The sequence below is a fragment of the Arachis hypogaea genome, chromosome 13 (assembly GCF_003086295.3).
Source record: "Arachis hypogaea cultivar Tifrunner chromosome 13, arahy.Tifrunner.gnm2.J5K5, whole genome shotgun sequence".
NCBI classification, from domain to species: Eukaryota; Viridiplantae; Streptophyta; class Magnoliopsida; order Fabales; family Fabaceae; genus Arachis; species Arachis hypogaea.
This window is the reverse complement of record NC_092048.1, coordinates 23,542,676-23,554,197: the sequence shown is the minus strand read 5'-3', so window position 1 is coordinate 23,554,197 and position 11,522 is coordinate 23,542,676. Positions and strand designations below refer to the sequence as shown.

The 11,522-nt window shown below is 29.0% G+C and overlaps 2 protein-coding genes across 14 annotated transcripts; one reads left to right on the top strand and one right to left on the bottom strand.

The window, feature by feature from the left end:
- On the top strand, positions 1 to 2,828 carry LOC112737720 (sucrose transport protein SUC3). 13 transcript variants are annotated; one of them, XM_025787779.2, is made up of 8 exons: positions 2 to 459; positions 661 to 1,120; positions 1,342 to 1,383; positions 1,494 to 1,530; positions 1,656 to 1,740; positions 1,838 to 1,875; positions 2,065 to 2,113; positions 2,535 to 2,828. In XM_025787779.2, exons 3-8 carry the CDS (start codon positions 1,369 to 1,371, stop codon positions 2,536 to 2,538), a joined length of 228 nt encoding a protein of 75 aa, XP_025643564.1. In that variant the 5' UTR covers positions 2 to 459; positions 661 to 1,120; positions 1,342 to 1,368; the 3' UTR covers positions 2,539 to 2,828. The 13 variants fall into 13 exon arrangements, 11 of the variants coding, with proteins under 11 accessions (XP_025643564.1, XP_025643563.1, XP_025643558.1 ...); XM_025787778.3 differs by having other exon boundaries at positions 8 to 459; positions 1,361 to 1,383; XM_025787773.2 differs by having other exon boundaries at positions 8 to 459; positions 1,361 to 1,383; positions 2,014 to 2,113.
- A 2,238-nt stretch (positions 2,829 to 5,066) lies between these two features.
- On the bottom strand, positions 5,067 to 10,898 carry LOC112737719 (NAC domain-containing protein 73). Its single transcript, XM_025787772.3, has 3 exons — positions 10,269 to 10,898; positions 9,675 to 9,867; positions 5,067 to 5,992 (listed from the first exon to the last, which is right to left on the bottom strand). Exons 1-3 carry the CDS (start codon positions 10,383 to 10,385, stop codon positions 5,445 to 5,447), a joined length of 858 nt encoding a protein of 285 aa, XP_025643557.1. The 5' UTR covers positions 10,386 to 10,898; the 3' UTR covers positions 5,067 to 5,444.
- Positions 10,899 to 11,522: the final 624 nt, after the last annotated feature.

Sequence of the window (11,522 nt, the reverse complement as noted above, 5' to 3'; positions counted from 1 at the left end):
AATTATTCATTCACTCAGCCCATACCAACAAAAAAAAAAAAATAAAACTTCAAAACAGGGCTTCGAGAGAAAGGACGAGGGAGAGTGAGATCTCTCTGAAACCCTAGAATCTCAATGTCATTGCCACCGCCACCGTCACCGCCACCGCCATTCATCTTCTTGCCGGTGTTGCCATCATTGTCTCCTTCGTTCCAAGTCAGTGATGATTGCATTCAGATCGTTGAGGTAATGCTTAGATCTTCTGCTTCTGCGTCATCTTCCACGACGGGTTCTTCTGTTGGTTCTGCTTTTGCTCCGATGGCTTGAAGGATTCAGAGCGCGGTTTCGGCGCGGACGCAGTGACACTAGCTGAGGAGATCTGGAAGGCGTGCGAGCGGGAGTCTCTGGAAAGTTCGATTGAAGCTGCATTCAAAGCTATCAGATCTCGTGGAACTGATTCTCATGTTCCAAGTCATTGCGGTGAGAATTTCTTCCTAATTTATTCTTGTTTAGTTCGAGACTTAAATTTCTCACTCACTTCCGTCCAGAATTTTTTCAGACAATCTCCATGTCTGTGAGAAAGATGAATTGAATTTGAGATCTCTATTAACTCCAATTTGTGCCTAATTCAGCTTCATACGAATACTTTCTCACTTGCTTATATGATTTCAATGATTCCAGATTGCTATTTTTGCACCTTTTATGTGGATTTCATGAACAGAATGGTTATCTGTCCACAGAAACTTTGTTCGACACTATTTGGCATTCACCAATCGCCACAGAAGTGGTATTTCAAAGTTGTCACTTCACAAGCCGTTGAGCGCAGATTCTCTTAAGCTCTAAGCGGATCAATTGCAATTGGCTTCAGAGGAGTATTTCTATTATTTAATTATTTTAGTTGCATAAGAGGTGTATTTGCTTGCATGGTTTTCTGCTTGACTTGTTTTGGGCGATTATCCTTTTTTTAATATATGCTTTTGGTATTAACTAATTTGCTGTCAATGTTTAATGTATGTCTTTATAGAATTATATTCAACTTTCCGATTAACTGTATACTCATTTTTGGTGCAGACGTTGGGTATAGGATATGCATTTTCTTCATTTATCTAGCTTTGTGGCCCTATTACTGGCCTTGTGATAGGTGATATAGTCTTGCTTTATTTTTAATTTTTATATTAATTTTCTTTAAATTTCTTCTCATGCCTATTTTTTCTATTGCTCCATTAAATTATATTCAAGCGTCAATGCCTTTTCACTGAATGTTTATTAACTTTATAACATATATTTATTTATGGAATATGGGTGTTGGTCTGGACAAATTTATGATTCATTATTAGATTGATTTAAACATGCAAATAACAGGGTCCATTCATTCTGGCAGGATCCTTTATGATTTCCTTGGCTGTAAGCATCAGTGGTCATTATTGTTTACATCTGGATTACTTTGACACTTAATTTCACATTAGCTAAATTATGTCTTGTAATGTTGGTGATATTAATTGGATTTTCTGCAGACGATTGGATATTTATTCGGAGATACAAGTGAGCATTGTAGGTTTTCCTTGCCAGCTATTCATTTTTGTTTACTCTTTAGTTTTACCACACTTCTGCTTTTAAAATTTCACGTCTATTAACCTACTTAAATACTAATAAATTTTATATTTTTGAAATTCTAGCACATTTAAAGTTAACCGAACAAGAGCTGCTCTTGTATTTATTTTTGGGTTCTGGATGCTGGATCTTGCCAACAACACTGTGCAGGTAAGGTCAAAGAATTAGAATGTGCTTCTTTCTGTTATCTTTATATTGATGAAAGAAAGTAAGTTTTCATTTTATGTTTTCAAAATTTAATTTGTAGGGACCAGCTTGGGCACTTTTGGCTGATGACCTTTTCAGGTAGAACTTGCTTATTTTACATGCTTTCTTTGTTCACGTTCTCAACAATCACAATGTGGATTCTTGATTTTCATCTTATATTAAATACCTTCTTGATATTGACGAAACGTCATGATACAATAATTTTCCTATTATTAGGTCCTGATCAACACAATGTAGTAAATGCTATATTTTGTTCATGGATGGCAGTTGGCAATATCCTGGAATATTCTGCTGGTGCTAGTGGAAAGTGGAACAGGTGAGGCCTTGTTAATATTTCACAGTGCTAACTATATAAAACTCATTGCTCATGATTCTTTGAAAATGGCATTTTATCAATGATGAAATGTAGAGATAAGCCCCCTTATTCATGCAAAGGTCACTAGTCATGGCATGTAACTCTAGCAATTAAAGCCATCTAGCAGATTTTCTTATGAAATCAATTTGTTTGAAACAAGTTACAATAATTTGTTTTACATTTTTATGCTGAAGAGTTATTATAGGAGAAGGGATCCTTAGGATGGAGTAGAACACCTTATGAAGGGTTTCTCAGAGGAATGAGGATTCTATCTTTTACAGAAGCATATTTTTTTTATCATATTTGTATTTTGTATAGGTTTTACTTGAAGTTAATGCTTATTTTTTGCTTATTTGATATTATTTGTTTCTTACCTGAGCAGATAGTTCCCTTTCCTGACAAATAGAGCTTATTGTGAAGCCTGTGGCAATCTTAAGGCCGCATTTATTGTTGTAGTGGTGGGTTACTATCTGATATCATTTTATATATTGTCAGATCATATAAAATATGTAAATTTAATTGATCTAAGTTGTTCATTTCATACCAATTTGATTGATGTAATTTGTTTAAATTTCTATTCATTACATACTAATTACCAATTTCTTTAAAGTTAAATAATCTTTAGCTTGATTGATGTAATTTTTTCAATCAATAATAGTAGTTTATAAGTTTAAAATATGTTTAGGTACAATTTTAAATTGTTTGCAACAGTTCAGTTTGATGTAATTTTTTTTTTTGGAAATTCAGTTTTTATGGAGATTTTAAACCGCCACAAAAATTTCAAAAAACTGCCAAAAAATTAAACTCAAAACCCCCCACAAAGCAGACAAAGAACCGCCACTAACTTATGTCTTGGTGTTTTACAAAACCGCCACAAATCAGCTCGTGGCACCTCAAATTTTGGAGGTTTAGAACTCCCACTAACCTTTTGGTGGGGTTTCAAACCCCCACAAACCAATAAAAAAATCGCCACAAATCAACTTGAATCTTGTAGTGCCAGATGCATTCTCTGATTCAGTTCATGAATATAAAATATCCTCTAAAGGTCTTCTGGGATTGTATTCATATTTTTATTTTGAAACTTTTATGTAATTAGATGATATTGAAATATTGGAGTCGTTGTTTTTTATTTTACTTTTTAAAGAAAAATAGTAATAGTTATGTATAATAATATCATATGCAATTATGTTTGGAATTATTGACATTGAGAATTTTTTTTTTATACATAGAATTATGTCTTATATTGAGGAATTATGTTATAAAAGATTTAATTTTTTAATTTTGATATTAAAAAATAAATTTTTAATTTGAGAATATGTAAATGAAATGAGATTAATGAATTATTTAAAATTAAAAATAAATAAATAATTTTAAGATTTATGGAGGTTTTAAACTGTCACAAAAGTGATTTAAAACTGCCACAAAAGTCTCATATAAAATCCCTACTAAACACACACAAAACTCCCCATAAAAGACCTCGTAGCACTTTAAATTTTGGGGGTTTTAAAAACTTCCACAAACTATTTGATAGGGATTATAAGCCTCCACAAATAAGAAAAAAATTGTCACAAATAAACAAAAATCTTGTAGTGCACCCTTACCCTCCACTTTGAAGATGCAAGCTACTGGTGGGGTTGTCTTCCAAAATCCTCATCTATATAGGTTAGTTGTGGGAAGCTTGCAATACTTGACAGTGACAAGGCTAGAATTGTCATATAGTGTAAACAGAGCAGCGTAATTAATGCAAGCACCACTAGAAGCACATTGGAAGTTAGTAAAGAGAATCTTAAGGTATGTGAGCGGCACCGCTTCACATGGCTTGAAGCTGAGCAAAAATTCTTCCATGACAATAACAACTTATTCTGACTCAAACTGGGTTGGAGATCCTAATGATAGAAAATCATTTAGTTGGAGAATTTTGTGTATTTCTTGAGAAAAACTTAATATCTTGGTCATCTAAGAAGCAAGGTGCAGTCGCTCGTTCAAGCATAAAAGGCTGAATATAGAGCCTTGACTGACTTAGTTGCAGAGTTGATTTAGATCAAAGGATTGCTTAATAAATTGCAATTCCCTATAACAGTTTCACCCATTGTCTATTGTGATAATCAAAGTGTTGTGTTACTAGCAGCACATCCTATCTTACACTCTAAAATTAAACATTTTGAAATTGATTTTTACTTTGTGAAAAACTATGTTACAAGCAAAGTGAGTCAAGTAATGCATATTCCTAGTTCTGTACAAATTGCAAATACCTTTACAAAGGCACTTTCTTCGACTTCTTTTCTCAATCTCAGAGACAAGTTTATGGTACACTATCCCAATAATTCGTCAGCATCATCTGAAACAGAAGAAAGTTTTGAAGGTGGAAAATAAAAGAGATGGGGCCATGAAAAAGAATGTAGAAATTATTCTAATCTGTTAGTTAGTTGTCTAACCACCTTTCACATTCAGAATGTTAAACTGTCAATTTTGTTAGAGATACACAACACTTGCAACTCTATCATTTAGTTTGTAATAAATGTTAATTAACTCAGATGCAGATGCTAACTAAAAGGTTCTGCCATCTCTTCTCTCAACTCTCTCTGCATTTCTCTTGTTAGCTCTTAGTTTTCTCCTTTTTCAACTAATCTTTGGTACCTTTCAATCCTATTCTCCTTATATATGCCCTCTTTTTTATAGATAAATCGCAGTAACAACTTATTTACATATAAATTGTATTAAAGGACAATTATTTTATCTCTTTTAGAAAGTGCGGCATAAATCGCACCAATTTACATAAGTCATGTCTATACAGATTGATGGTTAGAACTCACCCAATCACAATAATAATAATATACCTTTAGACGGGAGACAGCAGAAACACAGTGACATAACAAATACCACATGTTCTTCACTTCGCCGAATTCTTAATTGATTTCTTCCTCAACAAACACAGTAGTATTGGAAATGAACAAAATTCTCTCCTTATTAATAATTATTATTGTTCACTTATGTGCCCTCTTAACTACTTTTCATAATATGTTACAATAATGCCTCAATATTATATAAAAAAAACTCCTATTTATGATTTTCCTCTCCTCAGCTCTTTTCACAAACTCTTTCACCTTATATGTCTATTTCCCCAAATAAATTACCATTTCAACAACAACAAATTATGATTGCTTTAAGTAATTTTGTTAAACAAAAAAAAAAAAATCGAGTACCATAAAATAATTATCAATCTCCAGAAAACCATTTTATCAGCAAGCTAATTCTTTCATAGATAAAATGGTAATTTACTATTTTTTCTACACTACTCCTTTTGATTCAAAGAATGATAATTAGGAGCAGCTTCATGGAGAGGAAAATGTGAAATGACGACTTGAGCCCCACTAGATCTATGTTGGTGTTCCCCTTGATCAAATGATATGAAATTTGAATGGTAATACTCAACAAACCCATTATTATTATTACCCTTGACAAGTGTTGTTGAAGAGTCTTTGTTGTTATTGACCAAGAGTGAAGAACATTGTCTAGGATGTGTTTGGTAGAACACTTTGGAAACAACCAACTCCCCTTCTTTCTCCTCTTCATCATTGCCAAGGTGGTATTGGTGCATCACCCAATTGGTTTTCTCTGGCTTCCTTTGCTTCCCACCATAGTTTGTGTAGAGAACAAGGATTTTCTTGTATCCTTTCAGCTTCCCCCTAATATAGACTGGTCTGGTCTTGCCTGTTTTGTGCCAACGGGTTTCGTTTCCCTCTTCGTCCGAGTTCACCTTCCTCCTCTTCCTTGTTCCGGTTGTGTATGCTTTCGACGGCCGGTGGAAGAAGTGCCGGATCAACCCATCCTTGCTTACTCCTGTACCAAAATTCGATCATAAAGTATTAATAATCCACATAAAATTATAAATTTCATTTTAACTAGGGTAATGTTAGTTAGGGTGACGAAAAAAATAACTCAAATTTATCTTATTTAATATTTATTAATTGTAGTAGCAATTAACAAAATAAATTTTAATTATTTTGGCTGTTTTTTTATCTTTCACACATTGTTGTTTTAACTAATGATATACTATTATTGTACAATACAACGGGGTTATGAGTTAAAAAAAGAATATCATCCGTACAATAGGGCTATGAGTTAAAAAATCACTCATTTCAAAAGCTTAAGTTAATTTTGGGGTTTACCAAAGATCGAACTCTTGATCTTTCGAATTTAGAGCTCTAATACTATGTCATGAAACCACTCATCCCAAAAATTTAAGCTGATAGAAAAATGTAACACTAATGGTTATATCTCTAATACTGAATCGGACATCCCTAAACCTTCATTGTACACATTGTAGAAATATTCCATTGGCTTCCTATACTTCCTCTTTTGGTAAATATACGTGATAATTGTTATGGAAAAGTCTAGGGGACCAACAACTTTGTTAAATTCTGACCAGCATGTAACTAGCAAAGAAAAATGAGCCATTGGATGAAATCTCACACCACACCAATCTTACACCATTAAAACCATCATTGATAGCTATTTGATGGCTACAAATCACAAAAATTGTTTGCTCTAGCATTCCTCAATTGTTATTACCGTGTACTTTCTCTAAGTGTTTTACATTTTTCTTGTTAAATGTAATAAATTAATTATTTGTTTGTGGCATGAACAAAACATGTCACTTTATTATTACTTCAATTAAACTATTTTATGCTAACATCTAATAATGCATCAAAATTAATCTTTAAAATAAAAGCAAGCAGCATACAACTTATTATCAACTTCACATATGTAAGATTATTGTATGTTAAGATATCAGCTTCATACATACTAGATCCCATGCACGATCACATGTATATATAGCATTGGTTGAATGGTTGGTTTAAGTTTGAAGGGATGCAAATAATTTTCAAAACCTACGTTTAATATGTTGTATGTGTAAACCATAAACGGTTACATCTGCCACAAAATGCTGCTTAATAGACCAGCTACTTTATCTTCGTTTTAATTATGTTACTGAAGTCTTAAAGAAAAGTCACTTTAAAGTTCAAACTATGATTTTAACATTACATTTCTGAGATTATTTAGACACCTGGAAATGGAAATTATTTTTTTTAAGATATAATTATTTATGTATTTTTTTATTAGTTTAAATTTTTAAAAGAAGTAATTTTATGATATGATATCAAAATTTTTATGACCAAAAGATCTAGAGTTCAATTCTTATTATTCTTCGTAAGAGAAAAAATAATATAAGACAAATAAAAAAAAACTTATACAAAATTCAAATAATTTCAAAAGAAATTTTTTTTCAATAATCGTATTAAAGACCTAATTATTTATATATATATATATATATATATATATACCCTTTTTATCACTTTAAAATTAAAAAAAATAATTTCATGATAATTATATTTAATAAATAATTATGATTTAAATTGTACTTGAGGTGATGAATGCACTAGAAAATAATATAATATATATATGAAATCATGCCTGAATGATTGCAAAACTTTAGCTATGTGTTGGTTTTTGATAAAGTTTTAGTTTTTGAAAATATATTACCTAAACTAATTTTTGAAAGATGATTTTTTAAAAATTATAACATATATATATTTGATAATTAAATTAAAAATAAATTTTAATAAGTACAAATAATACCAATTATGTTTGACAAAATAATTCTTAAAATTTAAAAAGATTATAATAAATATAAATATAAAAGCAAATTTAAATATTTATTAATGTATGAAGTTATATCAAATTTTAAGTTTTGATAAATACATGCTAATTTTAAAAATATTTCTTTAAATTTTTTAAAAACATCTTTATCTTTTAAAAATTATAAGCATAAATACAATTTGAGACGGATTTATATATTAGGATGTGGGGGGTAATTGTCCCCACTATAACTTAAATATTTTTTGAGTAATATATAACAATAATAATTATTTTTCTCATTAAATTAATTAATTTGACCCATTAGAAATTTTTTTACTCAATTTTTAGCACTTAATAATCAATTGGAGAATTTTATTTTAGATATATGTTTTCATGATCAATTCTCAAACCTAAATGAAATTAAAACTTAAATAAAATTAATATTTTTTATTATAGAAATTGGTTAAGACTTGCAAAAATATTTTTTATCCATGACTATTCTTATTTTTAAGTTAGCTTTAATTTTGTCGTAGCAACTACATCAATTGAAAGTACTTTTTAAGTTATGAATATTATAAAGAGTCGATTTCGTAATTGTATTGGAGATATATTTTTAAATGATTGTTTGGTAACATATATATAAAAAGAGATATTTCATTATATTGACAATAAAAAAATTATTTAATTTTTTTTAAATATAAAACTTAGAATAATTGAATTCTAAAATATATGCTATTATTTAAATTATCATTTTAATGTTTTAATTTATAAGTTAGATAATTTAAAAACTAATCATATTTTAAAATAGTAAAATACAATTATAAAAATTAAATTTAATTATTCTATTAGTTTTTATAACTTCATCAAATTCTTATTTAGGTCTTTATAATTTAAATTATGCTGAATCTCTATATTAGATAAAAATCTTCAATTATTAGATTCTTTTTAATTTTTTTAACATGTGTTTTTATATTTTATGTAGGATGAATTATAAAATATTTTAAAAATAAAATATTTTAGAATTAGTGTATATTTCTAAAAGATGACAACTACTAAAGATTTAATTAAAAAAATTTAACCTAATATAATAAGTTAATTATAAACTTTTAGATTATAAGAATTTAACTAAAAACTTAGTAAAATATAAGAACAAATAAAATATTTAAACCAAAATATTATTATATTATATATATTTTACTCTTGCTGTCAAAATTTTTTAGATCTATTGCTAAATACAAATACATGAATTTTTTTTATTTAACATATACAAAACAAACAATTTGTACTTTTCACAATACCTCTTCAAAAAATTTTGTCAAATCAAATCAAGCATAAGTGTCAACATTATTGGTAAATTCATTACAAAGATTTCAGATTTATTATAAGATATCTAATCACTTTCAAGTTTCAAAACGTTCACTTGAAATTAAATATACTAATTGATAGGGAAATCTTATTAGTTGTTAGAATTTTTTTTAGGCTCGTGAAATTAAACATCAAATTACAATCACCGCTTTTATTTAAAATATGATTTTAATTTATTATAAAAGGACGTAATAATACTACTCCAAATCTCCAATGTCATGGGACTATTTATAGAAAAAATTTCAAGTGTATCGAAAACACCGATATTCTAATTGTTTTAACCGTTAATTTTAATTAATATATTTTTATAATTCAGATCAACGGTTAAATCAATTGAAATAACGATGTTTCCGGCACACTTAAGAGTCTTCCTATATTATATATATGTAACAAATTAAATAAGTTCTCGCAAATTATCCAAAACTATAATTATATAATATAATAAAAGTATCATTATATTTCTCAATATTATAAAGATAGTAATAATATGCATGCATGTATAAATTGTATTGATGACCTGGCAAGTTCTCTGGATGAGTATAGCAGATTCCATTCTCTCCTTCAAGAGTTGGGATGAACTCATCAATTAAAGGGTGAAGCTTGTGAATATCAGATCGCACTTTTGCTTCCAAATGTTCAAGAATCTCTTGATCTGTTGGATCAAACTTCACTCCAGCTGGAAGTCCAGGTAAGTCATGAAGTCCACCACCCTATACTTATTTATATTATTAATACAACAATAATAATATTATGAATTATACCTCATTAATAAAGAAATTCCCCCAACAAATAATAAACCAAAAAAAGTAAATAAATACCTGAATAATAATATTATATATGAATTATATTTCATGAATAAAATATATATAGATAATCAACTTGTGTAATAACTTGCCAAAAAAAATTCTAATATATTATTATTGTTATTATAATAATAAAATAACTCTCTCTCATATATATTTATGATATGAACAATTATCAAACTAATGAAAAACTTTTTACAACAAATAAATCAGATTCTAATAAGTTAAACTATAAAATAACAAATAAAGTGGACTTAATTATATGTGCTAACTAATAACAAATTAAAGGGGTATTTAGAACTAAGAACCTGATCTTGGCATTTGATGTGATGACCACATGTTGGACAAGTTCTAATTAAACTGTCTTTTCTTCCCTCCACTATGATGTTGCCATGATTGTTTTCATGTTCATTGCACTCAGTCATTTCTCCTTATTGTTTATTATCCTTCTCACACATTCATATTCCACTTATGGATATCTTCTTTTCCTTCCTTTGTTTTTCTCTTGTTCTATAAAACAAATAGAACAAAAACTAAAAAGAGAAAGATAGAAAGTTGTGTTTGTGTGTGTGTGTGTGTGAGAGATAGAAGGGTTGAGTATGTACTTCAAAAGAGGGATCTAATAATAAAGTAAGTAGTAATAATTATTAATTAAATATAAAATTAAAGGGAGAAAAAGTTTATAAACTTGTCTCTTCTAAAGATTGCACCACCCCTCATGCTAGCACTTGTTGAGGTGTGGGAAGGAATTAAAGAATTAAATTCTCCCTCACTTTCTCTTTTTTGTGCTTTCTTTTCAGTTTTCAAGAAGCAGTTTCCTTCCCCCAAAAACAAAACTAAATAGAGAGAATGAGATAGAAGAATAGAAGATAGGATTGGTTGCAATGAGAGAGATAAGAATAATAAAAAAAATTAAAAAGGAATAAAAACATTGCTTTGATTTCAAGTTTAGGTATGCTTTGTATATATTACTTGGTATATGAAAACTTGTAGATGAATAAATGTTGGTTTTTATTCTTTTTAATTTTTGGGACGTGATTTTGTCCATTTTACACTGATTAAAGGTACATAGCTCTGCTCTGATGATGAATTTGATGAAATAAAGAAATGATGTTAAACCTAGAAAGAAACTATTAAAATATGGATTTAGAGCTAGAGTGGGATTGGGGCAACCGAATGTATAAGCTCAAAGAGTAAGAATTTAGGTCCAATGTCACCCTAGAGTGTTGATAAAGTTAAAAATATAAATACCAAGAAGACTCTATTAATAAGGGGGAAAATTGAATTGAAGAGAACAATTGTTTTCATAGCCCAACATAATTCTATTACTTCACGTAGACTTCTCATGCATAGCAAGAAACCCCTAGCGTTCCCACTCAATAGATATTTTCATATTGAGTGGAAATATTTGATTTGTAATGAAAGTATTGGTTTAATCTAATTTGTCTCTACTAATAATAATGGATTAAGTCGTTATTATTATTATTATTATTATTATTAAGCCAACAACTACGATTGTTACTTAGTATAACATATCCTTTTATAAATTTTTCAAATTGCAT

What these genes read in the sequence shown, in the direction of transcription:
- LOC112737720 (XM_025787773.2), top strand. An exon ending in CGGAGATACAAGTGAGCATT is followed by an intron (nt 1,531 to 1,655) that starts GTAGGTTTTCCT and finishes TTGAAATTCTAG; the next exon opens with CACATTTAAAGTTAACCGAA. An exon ending in TTGGCTGATGACCTTTTCAG is followed by an intron (nt 1,876 to 2,013) that starts GTAGAACTTGCT and finishes TCCTATTATTAG; the next exon opens with GTCCTGATCAACACAATGTA.
- LOC112737719 (XM_025787772.3), bottom strand. Translation starts at nt 10,385, where the DNA reads ATGACTGAGTGCAATGAACATGAAAACAATCATGGCAACATCATAGTG. An exon ending in ACATCAAATGCCAAGATCAG is followed by an intron (nt 9,868 to 10,268) that starts GTTCTTAGTTCT and finishes AAATAAGTATAG; the next exon opens with GGTGGTGGACTTCATGACTT. An exon ending in TCATCCAGAGAACTTGCCAG is followed by an intron (nt 5,993 to 9,674) that starts GTCATCAATACA and finishes ATTTTGGTACAG; the next exon opens with GAGTAAGCAAGGATGGGTTG.